The 17,536-nt window shown below is 37.1% G+C and overlaps 1 protein-coding gene across 4 annotated transcripts in view; it reads right to left on the bottom strand.

Annotated features, from left to right (window-relative positions):
- Positions 1-1,378: 1,378 nt before the first annotated feature.
- Positions 1,379-17,536, bottom strand: part of LOC103466448 (cingulin-like protein 1) — a 17,233-nt gene continuing 1,075 nt past the window's right edge. Inside the window, exons 2-19 of one of the 4 annotated variants that reach the window (XM_017305550.1) lie at positions 14,414-15,287; positions 14,247-14,341; positions 12,303-12,411; positions 12,130-12,225; positions 11,898-12,046; positions 11,554-11,695; positions 11,244-11,456; positions 10,348-10,554; positions 10,141-10,245; positions 9,220-9,372; positions 8,916-9,086; positions 8,555-8,707; positions 6,206-6,295; positions 5,127-5,210; positions 3,026-3,150; positions 1,806-1,914; positions 1,552-1,715; positions 1,379-1,478 (exon numbers count right to left, since the gene is read on the bottom strand). In XM_017305550.1, the coding sequence (XP_017161039.1) occupies positions 1,400-1,478; positions 1,552-1,715; positions 1,806-1,914; positions 3,026-3,150; positions 5,127-5,210; positions 6,206-6,295; positions 8,555-8,707; positions 8,916-9,086; positions 9,220-9,372; positions 10,141-10,245; positions 10,348-10,554; positions 11,244-11,456; positions 11,554-11,695; positions 11,898-12,046; positions 12,130-12,225; positions 12,303-12,411; positions 14,247-14,341; positions 14,414-15,287 (3,118 nt within the window). In that variant the 3' untranslated portion in view covers positions 1,379-1,399. Of the gene's footprint in view, positions 1,479-1,551; positions 1,716-1,805; positions 1,915-3,025; positions 3,151-5,126; positions 5,211-6,205; positions 6,296-8,554; positions 8,708-8,915; positions 9,087-9,219; positions 9,373-10,140; positions 10,246-10,347; positions 10,555-11,243; positions 11,457-11,553; positions 11,696-11,897; positions 12,047-12,129; positions 12,226-12,302; positions 12,412-14,246; positions 14,342-14,413; positions 15,912-17,536 lie in introns of those variants that run through there. The other 3 variants (XM_008412009.2, XM_017305549.1, XM_017305548.1) reach the window with 3 other exon arrangements.

Below are 17,536 nucleotides of genomic sequence, written 5' to 3'. Positions count from 1 at the left end.
AACAACAATCCTCTCTGCTTCCTGACCACAGGATGCAGAGAGCTTACTGTGGTCAGCAGAGAGCTTCATCAGTGAGCTTTTCACTGGTTTTTCACTTTTTGTCATATTGCAATCATAAAATATTAATGCAGTTTATTGATATTTTATATGATAAACCAACACAAAGTTTCAATTTCACAGATGATAATCAGAAAGTGGAGAAAATGTGACCCTTAAAAATCTCCATAGGGTTTTATGAAGTGTTTAAAATAACATACCCAAATATAATTTAGTTTTTCTAAGGCAAATGCAAACACTATCTCAATAATCTTGGCACCAAAATGTAGGTATGGTGTGCAGGTATTCCAGCAGCTACTGTAGTTTCAAACAAAATCAGGAAGGAATATAAAATAATTTGGGTTTTTTGAACATGGTCAGAATTGGTTTTTTTTGCATTATACAGTATATAAATCTTTTAGAAACATCATAAATCTACAAGCTTTTGAAGACCATACATCAACATGTGCAGCTGAGGTAAATTAAAGCAAATTTACAAAGGTTTTAGTAAAAAAAAAAAATGTTAGCACCATGTACAAAACTGGGGATTTTCTGTCTTTTTACTTACTAGGCTTATTTTTACATGTCCAGCGTTGTTTGCATTTACTTTTTTTAAATACCCACATTATTTTTTATCCAATTATAATAAAACAATACAAAAATTTTATATTTGATTCATTCAAATGTTTCTTATAATGCAATGTGAAAAAAAAGCAAATCTAGTCATATTTTAAAAAAAAATTTAAACCACCAAAATATACATGTTTTTTGGCACTACCAGACCTCCATACAAGGTCTTTTAAAGTTTTTCTGTATTAGTTTTCTTTTTCTTCATTTAGTTTTTCATGATTGTGTTGTTTTTGTATTTTTTACTTGTGCAAGAAAAGGTTTTCATTTTAACCAACCAACCAACCAACCAACCAACCAACCAACCAACCAACCAACAATAAATAAATAAATAAATAAATAAATAAATAAATAAATAAATAAATATAATTTGTGTTTGGTCAAAGACAAAAGAGCAGCACAAACATAAAACATTCAGATTTATTTTAGTTTGCCCTTTCCAAAGGTACATACAAAAGGGTCAATGTTAAAAAAAAAATTGTTTTTTTTGTCTGAGTATTTATCTACTTCAGATTAGACTGATGCCATCTTAACTCACAGTGATTTATAGATAGAAAACAAAGCATAAATCAAAATGCAATGCACATCAATTAGTAAATGCTGTTATAAATATTACCACAAGAGGTCAGCATTGACAAAGCACCATTAGTAGTTAGAAAATGATAATTCACACCTGAGTTGTTAACTGTACTGCAGTAAGAACAAAACGTCTTCATAAAGTCCAGAACTTTTTTTTTTAATCAGAACCGAAATCATCCGTGTCGTTCAGATCTTCCTCCACAAGCTTCATGAAGGGAGGAGACTTCTTCTTACGCCTAGTAAACGACGCAAAAAGTGAAATTATGCGAGTTAAGAGATGATTCAGACATATGACAGCAGGATTGTCACCTCATCTCGTTGCGCAGGGCGTTCAGCTGGCCGTGAAGCTGCTCGTTGGCCTCCATCTGCTCGTCCACTTCCCTCTGCAGCTTCTTTTTACTGTGCTCCAAACGCTCAATCTCCTCCTCCGCCTCATCCATCTGCCTCTTCGCCGTCTTCAGCCGTTGAGTCAGCTGCCAAGTTTAACCAAGTAACATTCTCAGTAGGCCAAGCGGCGGCCATTTTCTTCCCAATGTCTCCCTGAAAGGCTCGGGCTTTCCTACCTGGTCCATCTGGCTCTGCAGGTTGATGTGCTCCTCGTCCGCCTGTATTTTCATCTCCTTCACTTTGCGCTCCAGTTTGCGGTTCACCTGTTGCAGGTTGTTGTTTTCCCTTAGAGGTAAACCGTGAAAAGATCACATTGCTGCTGCAGCCATGGGTGACCAAACCCTCAGCTGATGAGTGATACTGGTGGGACACCAGAGAAAATGATCCGAGGGCTTAGCAGACCAGCAAGCACAGAACCGCGCAGAGCTATTAATGTCCCCTCAGCTTTTCTCATTTTCCTAAATTAAATTCAGAATACATTGATATTTTATCTGACAGTTAAACACAAAGTTGTACAAAATTGTTAAGTGGAATAAAAATAATACGTAATCTTCCTTTTTTTTTTTTTTACAAATAGAAATCTGAAGACTGTAGCAGCAAAAACACAAAATCTTACCAAGTATTTCTGGTCTAGTTTCTCGTGCAAATATCTTATTGCACTTGAAATAAGAAAAACCTAAATTACAAGTAACTTTCCAGCACAATTTAGAAGCAGGGCTGGACAATAAATCAATAAAATTATATTGTGATAGATCAGGATCAGTAGAATATTCAATCATTTCAAAGAACTCTTACCCAGAACCACACAGCATTCTGGGAGATGTAGGCAGAGGGAAGGTTTTATAGTGGCATTTTCTTTTGCTATTATAATAATGATAAAACAATTATGATAAAAAGCTCTGTTGGTTCTTCTTTAAGCTGTGCACAGCATTTATAGCATCACAAGTACAAATACTGCTTTTGAAAAACATTCCTATTGGAAATTGGATTCTTCAGGATGTCACTCAAGTATGATTTATCTCACTAGACTGCAGAAAGAGACTTTATTTAATCATATTTACTGATCGTTACTGATGCTTTCTTGGGAAAAATAACACTGTAGTCAGTTTTTCCCCCCAAACATTAATTAAAATTTAACAATACAGCATTAACTCAGAATTCCTATCATGACAAGAAATTCTTCAAGATAAATAATAAACGATACGATAAATGCCATTTTCCCACTTGTGTTCTACTTTCCAGTAAAATGGGACAAAGTTTGTGTTTTTACGTCTACAGGTTCTTTTGTAGGGCGTTGTGTCTTACAGTTATTTTCCATGGAACCACAGACTGATAAACTCATAATTAGCGTAAATTTCAGAGTGTGATAAATAATATCTGTGCAGAATGTTCTCACCTCTCCTCTCCTTGCAGCCTCTCCTCCAGCTCTTGGATTCGGCTGTTGAGTTTGGAGACGAGTGAATCCTGGTTTGTTCTCTGGGATCCTTCCAGATGACTGAGCCTGCTCTTCAGGTCTTTATTCTGAAAACAGGAACCAACCAGAGAATCTGAAGCTCAGAACCTGCTATCATTTCACGCATTTGTCTCTCCGGGACTGGTGTAGTTTTTGCTTTGATTAATAAAAGATTTAAACCTTGAATTTCAACTTGTAAACGTACATTTTCTCTAAAACTAAGAGAAATAGTTTTTTGCATTATCATCAGACTTGTGTAATACACAATGCTTTAACACAACAATGTTGATAACATTTCCACATACAGTTTGACATTAGCAGAGAATACTTACAATTAACAGATTGTGGATCATCATGTAATGATGAATGTAAACTTAAATTTTTTTTTTAAAGCATGATTATGATCAGGGGTGTCCAAAGTGTGGCCCGGGGGCCAGTTGTGGGTCCTTTAGGTGATTTTATAAGTCAAATATAAAACAATTTATTACCCCCAAAAATGGAAATGGTTAATTTCTTAATGTTATGGATCTTTAGTGATATACAGATTCATAAAAATTATGATTGTTGGGTAAATAAAAATTAAAACAATAATAAAAAACTTTTTTATTTTTAATGTAATGAATTTTGTTGCCTGCCAGTAGTTTAAATTTACCAGCTTTGACTCCCTCAGGGAAAATAGTTTGGACACCACTGGTTTAGAAAATTATTTTTCCAGCTTTAACAGTCTGGCCTCAAATTCTCTTTGACCTTTTGCCAAAAATAATAGTTAGGATGTTTCAGTTCCCTCTAAAACTAATAACTGGATAACTCTTGGAGGTAACAGTTGACCTAGCATCAGCGTTAGCTAGCAGCAAATTAAACTTATAAATTGTTTTGTTTCTCATCTGTTGTTGATTTTTTTATATTCAAAACATTTTGTGTATTTGAGCCTACTTTTGTTAGACCTATTGTTAAATCTGATCCTATGTAATTGATTTAGCTGCCTGGTGAGCTAGGCTAAATTTCCCTACTCATCCTCAGAGCTGATTACCTAGCTAGCTCTAAGGTAGCTAACGAGCTAGCTCTGTCTTTCTTTCTCTCGTTCTTTTTTACCGATCTATCTATCTTTCTATTATAGTCCTTTGGATCCAGCACTGTCAGTGTTAATATTTGAAGCTATTCCAAAGTATTAGCGTTGCCAGCCAGCTGACCTTTCACCCCTCCAACAGGAAATGGAGTCTTCCTGCATAACTGGCTTCACTCCTCACTCACAGTGAAGCAGTGGCTACACCAGGGATCTGCAACCTGTGACTCCACTGATAAAGGTGGTTCTTTGGACCTTCCTTCCACAAGCACTTCTAATAACTTCAGCCAAAAATGATAAAGAACCAATTCATGATTTTTTTTTCAAATATTGATGTGATACCAAATGTCAGGTTTAACAAAACTAGATTTCAATGCACATTTTTGAGGATAAAACCAGGTTTCTCTGTTTTTTTTTAATTGAACTTAAGCAATATTTGCTTACAATTAGACCTTCAATTAATCAAAAAGAAAAATGACAATATGGGCTTTTTACCAACTTGAGATTGTGTTAGATCTGTTGTCTTAAATTACTTTAACATGAGGCTTTTCTTTAACAAAAAAGAAAGAAAGTCAGATTTAGAAGCTTTCTTTTTTTAATTTCCACAAGATCAGCTGTAATAATTTTTAAATTCCTTTCTTTTTCTCTAGATTTTAGACTGTTTTTTAATGTATTGATTTCCACAAATATCACAATTACCTAACTTATTGTTATAAAATTATATGTTTTTCTTTATTTTAAAGACTAAGTAGTATAGTAGTTCTTTAAAAATGGCAGCTAATTCCTTATAGTAGACATTCAGCCAAAGTTATATGCCGAATCCAAGAATTATTGACTTAAAACAAGCTCCCTTATCTTGCTGAAAAGCTTCTTGTAAGTTAGTTTTGTCTTGTTAAGATTTTGAGACATTTTGAGACAAGGTGAGGTCTTGCTGTATGGTAAATCTGATTAATGCTGCAGTGTGACGACTCGATTCAGTACCTGTCTCTCCAGGCTCATCTTGTCACACTCCACATCCTGCCTGGCAGCTCGTTCCTGCAGCAGTTCATTCCTCATCTGATCCATCTGCCACAAACAAACAGAAGAGACATCATTTTTATTTTTCATATACTATGTCCTGCGTTCTGCTCTCTGTCTGAAGATCCTGGAGGAAAATGTGAGGCAGGTTCAAAAGACCAGAAATTTATAAAAAGGCAAACAGTTTTTCACAGAACTTTTTTTTCCGTCTTCTTTAAATAAATATTTTATAATCAGTCTCTTAATCACAATTTCAGCTTGTAAGATTTACTGTTTCAGCAAGCTCTATAAAAAAGTATAATTGTTTTTAATCAAACTATGTTCTACTAGTAATGTTCTAAGTTAAAATAGACACTTTTATTTTGGTGTCACATGCTACTTTGTGTTCCTAAAGTTACAGAAAGTCCCGACAGAATACATCAAAAATGAAAATAAGCAGGTTTGCAATTATGGAAGGAGAGCAGTAATTATTACGTATAGCCACAATATTTAATATAAAACTGTGCCTTCAATGCTGACAGAAAACGCAGTCATTTGTTATTGCAAGACAGGAGACGCCGTAGAGTAAATCTGGTCTGGTTTCAGCAGGAACATCAGACTCGTCACTAATAACATCCAGAGGCCCACTGAAGGGAGTGTGAATAACTTCTCACAGTGGTTAGCTGTTTTTTTTTGTTTTTTTTGCTTTTTACGCTCCACCCCAAAATAGACTTGTGTGTCAATTAGTTTGCAGCATTAGCTCCAAAAACATCATGGCCTACTTTACAGGCAGGCTGAAGATGTGGATCTTTTGCAAAAACATCAGAAATTGTGTCACAATGCCCTGAAGCCCAGCTTAGAGAAAACAGCCACGCCGGTCACGCAAATCAGCAGTTCCCATTGTTTTAGAGGGGAAATCTGAGAACTACATCTGTTTATAATGAAAACAGATGTGGGGCTGGGACTTTGTACTGCAGACAGGCAGCATATTGTAATGCCTAAAAGATAAAATAAGGACATTTATATACATTACCGAGGAGTAAATGTTGAAAAAGTAAACCTGCCTGTTCTTTAGTTTTGTCTAATCGCTCCATCAGGCGATCTGAACCGCTGCGCTCATCGTTAAGATCTTCCTCCAGCCGCCTGGTTCGGTCCTGAGAGAGAAAAAAACATTTTATTTTAAAAAATCCTTCAAAAATTAGGAATCAGATTAGTGAAAGCAGAGACTGAGAAACAGCATAGCAACGGACTAAAATGAGCAGAAACATCGCTATAATATGTATAAAATAAAATCAAAATACACAAAACATATAAAAAACATAATTTTTCTTCCTAAAATACGTACTTCACATACAAAAACTTATATGTAATGGTATTTCTTCATATATGTAAAGAATAAGTAAAAAAAAGGATACAGAAAACATTTATTGACATTATATACTAACAATTTTTATGATTCTTTTGAAATTAATTTCATTATATTGTATGAAATAAACATAAAAGTGGTCCCTTTCAAGAGTAAATAATATAAGCTGTATATGTTGTACAATATATAAATATAAACTGAATGTGATGTAAGGGTTAAATGTTTTTCTATTTTTTTTCATATGTTTCTATCTCTGGAAATGAGAAAATTAGTTCTGCATAACTAGAATTTCTTTGACAAAGTTGAGTATTTTTCAGTTTTTTGGTCAAAATCTGGATAAGCTGCAGGTAATTAAAAATGAAACTGTAAAATAAAACTGTACCCGGATGTCACTTCAGTGTCAATCATGGTGGATGGTTTTCTCTAGTTTGTGGTGCAAATATGTTAGTACACTTGAATTAAAACAAAACTAACTCGCAAATAACTTTTCAGCAAGATACAGAAACTTGTTTCAATTCCTTAATATTGATAAAAAAGCTCCCCTGGCAGATTATTTCACTTATAAAATAGGAAAATAGTATTGCTGTAAATAAAAAAATCTGCCTGTGGTACTAGTTCTGTTTCATCAATATTAAGGAATTACTGACTAAAAAAGCTCCTCTTATCTTGGTGAAAAGTTACTTGTATGTTAGTTTTATCTTATTTCAAGTGTACTAAGATATTTGCACTAGACAAAATACTTAGATTGTGTTTTTACAGTGTTGCTGTAGTTCATTTATGTTTTTGTGTTTTGATTTTGTTTTTGTTTTAAGGTATTTCATGTTGTCGTTTTTGTAATGTTTGTAAAAACATTATTTTATTGTAAACTACGCATTAGAGGCAATAAAAGGCAATAACTACAGACTGCAGCCTCTTCAGACTTTTTTTTTTCTTTTGCAGGAAGTGTTTGAGAGGTGAAGGCAGGATGAGGAGGAAGGAGGATCCCTAAAAACACCCGGACAGGTCTGATAACTTTTTACTGTAAACACCAGGCTCCTGAGCTGATACGCAGTGTCAACACTCAAATGTTGTGTTTTGTCATCAGCAGAACAAATAGTGCTGAGTTGCTGCCACTGTTTACCAAAGCTTTGCTTTTGGTGAGGAGGATCGAGTGGAAAAACATTTGGAAATTAAAAAAAAATACGTGTCATTTGAGGTATATTAAAACAGATACAAGTCAAAGCAAATAAATAACTACGTAGTTTAAAACTCACCTGTAAATGACCCGAAAGTGTCCCGCATGCGCAGTAGAGGGCGCAATAGTGTTTTGTCAACCGCCATAAAAAAGTAGTAGAAGAAGAAATGCTCAATGTTTACGGAAGTAAACATGGATGCTAATGTTGGAGCATATCTTACATTTTAAAAGTTGTTGTCCAACCGGAGCCAGGACATTAACAATTTAATCCTCATTATAGTCCGCCATAGTTGTTTTTCTTGCCGCTTACGCGTATCAGGGCGCAGAAGAGTGACGTTTGTCGAGTATCAATGACGTTTACACTCAGGTCACATTTGAAAAGATCAGGTACGTATCGGATTTAGAACCACAAATTCAAGTCGTCTGACCCGCATTTGAAAAAAACCCCAAACTGATCTGTGTTGTTCAAACTGCCATGAAAAGATCAAATACACATGGCATTAAGGCAAGAAAAATAAAAATAAAAAAAATCGGAAATGGGTCGCTTCAGGTTACAGTGTGAACGTAGCCAAAGTTGTAACGTCATATGAGAACTATGTACTGCTTAAAGGCTTTGAAAGGTAACTACGTTAAGTGATCAGTTAAGTAACTAATTACTAGCACCAAGTAGCTTGACTAGACGATGCTACATAATAAAACATAATTTAACGAAGCTTCGAGGCAGATAAATTTTCCTCGAGGAATTTTAATAATTGACGTACTCGAATCATTCGAGGAATTGTTTCAGCCCTAAACTTGATAAACAAGAGTATAATACACTAACACTTTATCTGTATCTGTGCTATCGCCGCTCTTCATTTGTGATAATTATACCTCCATGAGTTTAGCCTGGCGCTCCCGGTCCTCCAACGCGGCTGCATTCTTCTGCTCCAGCTCCTCCACCCGCTGCTCCAGCTGCCGGCCTCTCAGCTGGGCCTCCTGCTGCTCCCTGTGACACCGCCGCAGATCCTCCTCCAGAGGAAGCAGCTGGCCAGAGAACAGAGCAGCAACCAAAGGAGGAAGAATCAAACTTTAATTTCTTTTTGGGTGGGATCAGACAGATAAACTCCATCTGAGTCATTTTTTTAAATCGAAAAACCTGGAACAAGATAAGTTTAATCTCTCCACCCTGCCTTTGACTCATCATCCTGCTGACTAAGACATATTGCAGAATGCTGCACAATGCGTGCCACACCTCTTCCTGCAGTTTTTTGGCTGCCTGTCTGGATTTCTCCAGCTCTGCTCCCTTTTCCTGCAGCTGCCTGCGCAGCTCGGTCAGCTCCCTCTGACTCCTCTCTCTGGCCTCGTCGACCTGGTGCTGAAGCACATCTGTGGACGCCTCGCACTCCTCCATGATGGTGTTCATCTACGCAGCCAGATAAGCACAACACTCACTTCAGTTTAAGAATATTTGGACTTTCGTAAGCTCATAAATTATCTGCTGACCTCATGTGACTTCATGCATATTTCCTAAAAGCAGAGAACTTTGTCCCTCTCACCTTTCTCTGCAGCTGCTCCATCGCCCTGTCCTGCATCCTCCTCTCGTCTTCCAGCTCTGCTTTGATTTTCCACAGCTCTTCAACTTGTTTCCTCTCTTCTTTGAGCTTTTCCTTTAAATCCTTGTGCTCATGGTTTAATTTGGTCAGCTTACTCTGAAACAGGAGCAGATGGGATCATAATTTAAAATCTAGATATGATTGATTATCATATTTACTGTCAGATTGCTTTAACTTTTCCATATTTGTCATGTTGCAACCACTAATAATACTGCATTTGTTTGGGATTTTATGTAGTCGGCCGACACATAAAAATATAATGGAGAACATTAATATCTGAAGTTTTAACTCAAGTTGCATCTCATGATATCGATTAATCTATTATTTAGATGACTAATTGACAACAAAAAATATTGGTCAATTTGCATACTTTTAGGCTTTTTTTTTTTACACGATATTAAAAATACATTAAAAGATGCTGATTAAAAAGGATTCAGTTCCTTTTTTAAATAAGATGAAGATAATTAAGATCAGCAGCAAAAATGAGAAACTCAACCATTTCTTTTTCACCTAACATCAACCCAGATTAGGGCTAATCTGTTCACTAATTTTTGGATTAACTGATTAAAAAAATAATAGATAAAGATGCTAAATAAGAAATTTGTTTTACAGAATTTGAACCAAGCGAAGTCAAAATTGTGACTTGAGTGTTTTTTTTGTTTTTTTTTTATCTGGGGATATTTGTTTTGCACAATTTTTGACTTAATTGCTGCTTTGAGTATGTGTTTTTTTTTGAGTCCATATCTTCCATTCAGCAATTAATCGCTTACTAAATTAGTTATTTCAATCATCACGACTAATCCGTTAATCACTTCAGAAGAACTGGAGTAGGAATACTTTTATGAGACATTTTGCTCTTATTACCTGGACATCTTCCAAGCGGGAAAGCAAAGACTGGTTAGACTGACACAGCTCTTCCTCGCTTCTCCTCACGTCCTCCAGCATTTCCTCCACCTGATTCTTTTCCCTCTGTGGGAGGAGGGGAAACAGGAAGTGAGATTAAGATCATCTAGAAACAAAAACAAATGACGAACGTCGCTGGTGTCTGTTTCTGGTTTTTCATCCTCTCACCTCCAGCTGCTTCGTCCTCTGCTCCATCATCCTCTCTGTGGTTTTAAACTCCTGGACGGCCTGATTCAGTTGCTCCACCTTGTTGCTCAGCTCTCGGACTTTTCCTTTCAGGTTGTCTCTCTCCTGGATCAGTTCCTTCAGCTGCACCTTAGCTGCACCTTTCTCCTCCTCCACCAGAGCCACTTCCTGTCCCAAGTAGGCATTGCTCTGAAAGGCAAAATGAAAAAGAAAAAGATTATTATGGACCCCTGCTATAGGATATGCCGGAGTATTAGGACCGTACTAAGAAAAAATATACTATAAAATAAAATTATGAGTACAAAGTCATAATATTACGAGAACAAAGTCATAATTTTACAAGAAAATCATACAAAATTACAGTCTAAATAATATGGGAAAAAAGTTGCAATATTTTGAGAATAATGTCGTAATATTACAAGAACAGAGTTGTACGAAAATAAAGTCAAAATAATACAAAAATAGTCATAATATTTCAATAATGAAGCCATACTATAAGAAGAATAAAGTTGTAATATTCAGAAACAAAATTATAACATTAATAGAATAAAGTCATAAGAGAATAAAGTCGAAATGTTATGAGGATAAAGTTGTAACATTTTGAGAATAAAGTCATAATTTTTTGAGTCATACAAAAATAAGTAAATTACTCAAGAATAAAATCATAACTTTACAAGAATAAAGTCATATGAAAATAAAGTTTAAATAATACAAAAAAAGTCTAAATATCTCAAGAATGAAGTCATAATATCACGAGAATAAAGTTGTAATATTTCAGGAATAAAGTCATACAAAAGTAATGAAAGAAAAAAGAATCCCCCATGTCCCTCAGGGGCCTCCGTACATTACAGTTGTCCCTTAGTGAAAGTTTCTCTCACCTGCTTTGCTTGCTGCAGGTCAACCAGCAGCTTCTCCAGCTCCAGTTCATATTCTTCCTTCAGAGCAGCGATGTACTTATCATGAGTCTCCACCTCCTCTTTGAGCGCCCCCTTCAGGGCACTCAGCTCCATCTCCCGGTGGTGCAGCACCTCCTCCTGCTCCTCTTTCACCTGCAGCATCTCCTGAAAGTCCACACGCAGCTGGCACAAGTCCTGACACACACACACACACACACACACACCCGTCATTAAAAAAAGAGGTCAGAGGTCAGCGGAGGAACCAGTTCCTGACTCATGTGGTCTGGCTCACCTGAAGAAGAACCTCTTTCTCCGTATTTATCACGTCGGTCTTCTTGGCGCGGTCCAACTCGTCGTGCATCTCGGAGAGTTGCTGCTGCAGGTCCTTCATCTCCGCTTTAGCTCTTTCTCTTTCCGTCTTCATCTGAGTCAGTCTGAAGAAACGACAAGCAGAGGAAGGGTTTTACTTTCATAAGGTGTGGTCCACCTTTTCAACTTTTCCACATTTTCACGGAACAAAATGTTTAAAAATGTAATAAAATGTTGACATTTTAGGAGAAATTTTTTATTTTTTTTTCACAGTTCAAACTGTTTATTTAAAGCAAACCAAAGCTTTAAACTTTGCTGGATCCTTACTCCTGTTTGGTGGACTGAAGCTCTGCCTCGATTTCCGTCAGTTTCTCTCTCAGTTTGCGAAGCTCCGTCTGACTTTTGTTCAACTCTTCCTGAAGTTTCTTCTTCTCCGTCCTCGCTTTCTCAAAAGCTTTGGCTAAAGTCATTTCATTCTAAAAAAAAAACAAAAAACAGCAAAGCATTAAAGACGACACGTCCACAGAAACTCATGAGGTGACGAACTGTGCTGCTGCACCTTAATCTCAATGCCAAGTTTTTGCTTGAGATGTGCGACTTCTTTCTCCAGAGCTGCCTGTTTCTCCTGCAGCACTTTTATTCCTGTTGCAGACGCCTGCAGAGAAACAAAAATCTAATTCACGCTATGTCACCTCCATAAATCCTGCAGATCCATGTTGGTGAACATCTCACCTTCTCCTCCTCCTCCTCCACACTCTCCGCAGCCTTGGACTTGAGTTCGCTGATGTTGTCGAGCAGCAGTTTGACTTTTCTCTGGGTTGTGGGGTCATCATCTGCGGTCCTGGAAAAACAGGACGCTCAGTTCTGAAGCTCCGCAGTTGCAGGAACTTTTTGTTTAAAAAGATAAAGTTTCAAATTCCCTGCCAGCTTCCAGAGGAGAGCAGGAGTTCTGCTTTAACGTATTTTCCTCCCCTGGTACGAAGCAGGAACTGGTGGATGTTTAATATTTTCCAGAAGAAGCAGTTATTTTATCAGTGAAACCGTCGTCATGCTTTGCATTCCTGGCCACTGGGAGTTTGAGTTCACACAGCTGGAACAGCAGCCAGATTCCTGCAGGAACGTAGCTGTGAAACCACTAACTCATCACCACTAAACGATGCTGGGAAAAAAGTTACCAAAACACATTTTCATAGGGGGGGGGAAAAAAATCTGATTTCTTCACAAGCAAAATGATTAATCTGTGAATCAGCATTAATATTTCTGAACTCTGATATTGAGTTGTTTGGAGTAAATGGTTTGATGTTTCTAATAACAAATTGGTGTTTAAAAATGAAGTTGGAGGAAGAACAGAGGTGTAAAAAACACAAATTTATTATGCCACTTATATAAATGTTTAATTAATAGGCAAAAAAGCAAATAAATAATACACTTTCTGTTTTCATATCTTTTGATACGAAAGATTATTTGGGTCACTGAAAAACCAATTCTGATTTAATTCTCAAAATTATTTTTTTTTAGTGCCTCAACCCTCTTCACATGAAAGCTTCATTTTTACTAGAAAGTATACATTTTTACATGAAGTTTGGGGTCTCAGCTGTTAGTGTCGCCATCTTTAAAACCTCGATTTATGAGCTAAACTTGGGCAAACAGAAGCTTAACCAGTTTGACAACAGAAATTTTGTACAAATTCACAAGAAATAATCCAGAACAGCACATTGTTTCTTTCAACGCCTTTAAAACAAAAACATTGACCTTGAACTTTGGTTACTTTAGAGGCGGCGTTCTGCACCTTGCTAAAGTAATAATAACCACTGAAGTTTCCTTTCTTAAATCTTTCAAGCTTTAATATATTTTACTGGAATTTAATGTCCAACATAAAGAAGTGAATAATTGTAAAATGTAAAAAGTTGAGAAAACTTTTAAAGAGGTACGAATACATTTGCTCTGAACGTTTCGCTGCTTCTGATTTGCTGCTTCAATTACATATACTCCAATAACTTTTAGGCGTATTTTTACTACGCTGTACTTTTTACTTTTACTTCATTTTATTTTGAAGTGTTTCTACTCTTACTTGAGTAAAATTTCTGGATTTTCTGCCCACTGAATGAAAAACGAACACTTTTTAACCAAAAATTCACCAGACACAGACACACCTGCAGTTTTTGTTAAAGTTTTATATTGGAAGAAACTGATTTGGAAACATTTTCTGTTGCCTGAGTTTGTTATTTTTTGTTACTTATATAAATTATTGTAATTTTCATCCTTAAAATACCAACATTCCCACTTAACTTTTAATTTGGTCAGTCTGATGATGTAATTTTTAAATATTAAATGACAGATACTTAAGTAAACTTTTTACCAAATACTTTTTTACTCTTACTTGAGTAATTTCTTGGATGGTTGCTTTTTATTTTTACTTGAGTAAAAACATGTTGAAATACTCTTTCTTGAGTAAAAGTTTTGGGTATTTTATCCACCTCAGAGTTTGTGTCTCAAAGCTGCATGTTCTTACAGAACATTTCTCCAAATGAAATAAAGAGTTGAGGTTTCTTCTAAGCTTGCTGCAGTAATCAATTAATCGTATGAAAAATTAAACTGAGCTCTATAATTTCCACTTTGCACACCTTTTGAATGCAATTCGCCCTCTGGTCTGTGGTGAACCTGCGCTGCACTCACCCATTCTTCAGACACGTGAAGAGTATTTGCTTTGTTGCTTCTTCAGGCGGATCTGCTGAGAGTTCTTGCTGTCCTTTCAGAAGATCAGGAGTAACCTGGTTAGGGAACATACACCCAATAAATACTGACTCCTAAGAGACTACGTAGTTCCCTGACAACCTCGTTACCTGTGCGTCTCTTTCGTCCGGCGGTTTGGACAGCGCTGCCGTCTCTTTCCCTTGCTGTCCCTTGCTCCGCTTGCTCTCCTCGACTCTGTTTGTCCGAGCAGATTCTCCACCGAGGAGGCGCGCCCTGGCTGATCCGGGGGGATAAATCCCAGCTGGGGTTTCTCCTCTGCTGCCCTTAAGGGAAGACGCTCTGCTGGCTGAAGGCGACGAGGAAGAGGAGCTGGAGGTGCGGCTGCTGTCCACGCTGCGGGAGCGCCGGCACGCCTCTTTGTCCAGCCTGCTCCTCGGACCTCGTCCCCTCTGCAGGCTGCTGTTGAACTGGCTTATCAATCTGCCGACAGACATGATGGAGTCGGTGTCCACTGCGTTTGGGGACAGCGGGGTGCAGTGTCCCTCTGAGGAGGATGTGAGGTCATGGTTGAGATCTGCCGGGTCGTCTGTAGGGCCTTCGGCAGGCAGTGGGATCCTGGGTTTGGCGGGCTCAGCAGAAAGCGATGCGTGTCGGGTCTTGGAGAAGCTTTGGTTGGTATTTTCTGGGTCGTATGGCCTCAGGATCTCAGGCTGACCCTGATAATTAAACCCAGAAGAAGAGTTTGGCCTCCGCTGCGTCTCATCCACGGACCTTCTCACCACGCCGGGGTTGTAACCCGCCTGGTGGGTTATGACAGACACGTCCTTGTGGATCTCCTGACCAGAACTGTTCAGAACCACGTAAGGCTGGCCTTTGAATCCCTGAACCTGCACTCTCACTCCAAACAGGTTGTCCTGGCTGCCGGCTGCTGCAGGGCGGTGCTGCAGCATGTAGCCCCTCTGCGTCTGGACCTCCGTGGAGCCGCTGAGTCTGTGAGACTCCATCCCGCCGCTGCCTAACCTGCTGGAATAACGCCGCATGTTAGACGGAGACGGGCATTGCATGGGAGAGCGGTTTGAAAACTGATGCATCAGGCTGGTACAGCGAAGCAAGCTGTTTACAAAACAGAGCCCCGGTGTGCACAGTGGCAGACATGCTCCTCTCCAGCTGCACCCGGCAGAATGAATGTGCACTGAGAGGATAATATTGCTGCGCAATGAAAACAGCCCCCTTCTGTGTGCGCTAATGACAGGGCGACTATTGTACAGGTCCAGATGAACCGGCTGCATGACGACTACGACGGGTGTCGTCACCCACTTCATGGGATAACGCTTCGGGAGTATGTTTGTCTATAAATGCGCCTCTATGAGGCAGAAACACTCGAACAGAGGAGGCGTTGTGCTGCAAACAATATTGGATCGTCTCAAGAGCCTCATTCTGCACAATCCACGGCTAAAGGAAGACCTAAAAGCAGCTTAAGGGAGGAAGATTAAGTGGAAAAACTATGTGAAGATAAATTTCTCCTTGGCAACGAGTCAGAGAAAATCCTAAAATACTCAAGACACATTGCCACATTTATGTAAGTTAAGATAAAATAGGATACGAGTTAATATAAGGTAATATATGTACGTTAAGATTCAATAAGGTATGTTCAGTTAGGCTAAGCTAAGTTAAATTAGTATAAGATAAATTAAGATAATAAAAGATATGTTACATATGTTAATGTTAGATAAGTTAAGATTAGAAAATTTGACTTCAATTATGATAAGATAAGATATGTATAACTTCAATAAGATTAGATAAGTTGAATTAGGATAAGATAAATTAAATCAATATAAGATTTGTATGTTAAGAGTAGATAAGTCAAATTATAAGTTAAGACATATTATGTATAACTTATCTAAGATTAGATAAAGCACGTTAAGATATAAGGTAAGTTAAGATAAGCTAAGTTGAATTAGGATAATATAAATTTAGTTAATAAAAGACATTTATGTTAAGATTATAAAAGTGGAGTTAAGTTAAATTAGGATAAGTTAAGATATGTTATGTAGAACTTTATTGTTCACCAACGTGGAAATTTTCCTTCCAATCACTAATCATAAAATAAAACACATTTATACAATCATAATATGAACAATTTGTGCATAGAATGAAACGTTGCATGCCGTTATTTGATGTTGTCATTATTGCACTGAGAATAAATGACTTCCTGAGCTTTTATTTTTACTGAATTTGGATCAGGTGAAACTAAAACTGAGGAGATCTGGGCAAAAACAGATTTACATGCAAAGAATATTTTTTTTATCTTAAAAGCAAAACATATATATTTTGTGGGACAGTTTTGACTTTATCGCTTTGAATATGTTGTTCTTTCAGTACATGGTCTTTTTTTAAGCTATTTAAAAAAGTTGACCACTAGTTACTTAGGATTTTATTTAGAGATATCAGAGTAAAAGGGGCTAAAAAACAAGGCACACCTTGAGGTGTGCCATTTTCTTATTTGTTTTTCTTAATAATTTTTAACAAAATATAAAATACAAAGTAGTTTATAATCTCACAGTTATAAACTACTTTGTGTTTATCAATGAAACACATTAAACTTTAAGGTTTTGAAGTGATAAAATGGAGCGTGAATACGTTTTGCAGTTGAAATGAGTGGAAAGAGACATAGAGGTGGTGAAACGTCCGTCTGGAGGCATAATAAGGGTTACTGGTGATGAAAGCTAACAGGAAAAACACGCCTCAAAGAAAATGAGCTAAATACACGAGAAATAAAACTCTAAAATCACTGAAAACGGAACAGAGGATTATTTTCCACACAGGAAGTGAAGCATACATCACAGGAAGTGATGTATATTAGCTATATAGAATAGAACTAAATGATAAAAACTATGATGTTGACAAAGCATCGACTTTTTTAGTTAATTTAGTAAAAGTAACAGCAAAAAGCGTCACACAGATTTAAAATAAACATTCATCTACAGTCTCGAGGTAAAATGGTTATTTGCTCCCTTGAGATTTAATGTAAACCTGGAAAACGTTTTGATTTTACATCCGTCATGACACTGTTCAGTTCTCTGCTGATGAAAATAATAATTATCATCTCAAAAACCAAGATGAACAATAAGAAACGGTTGATTGTAAACTCAGGTTTTGTTGCCTGGCTTCACCTTATTTTTGTTATTTCATTGTTTTGTGTTGTTGAGTTTCTCAAAACACGTCTGTGTTGGTAACAAGCGACAAAAGTTTTAAAATCATGCGATGTGAAG

The sequence above is a fragment of the Poecilia reticulata genome, linkage group LG6 (genome assembly GCF_000633615.1).
Source record: "Poecilia reticulata strain Guanapo linkage group LG6, Guppy_female_1.0+MT, whole genome shotgun sequence".
Lineage (NCBI taxonomy): Eukaryota > Metazoa > Chordata > Actinopteri > Cyprinodontiformes > Poeciliidae > Poecilia > Poecilia reticulata.
The sequence above is the reverse complement of the archived record's forward strand: the minus strand, read 5'-3'. Positions and strand labels throughout refer to the sequence as shown.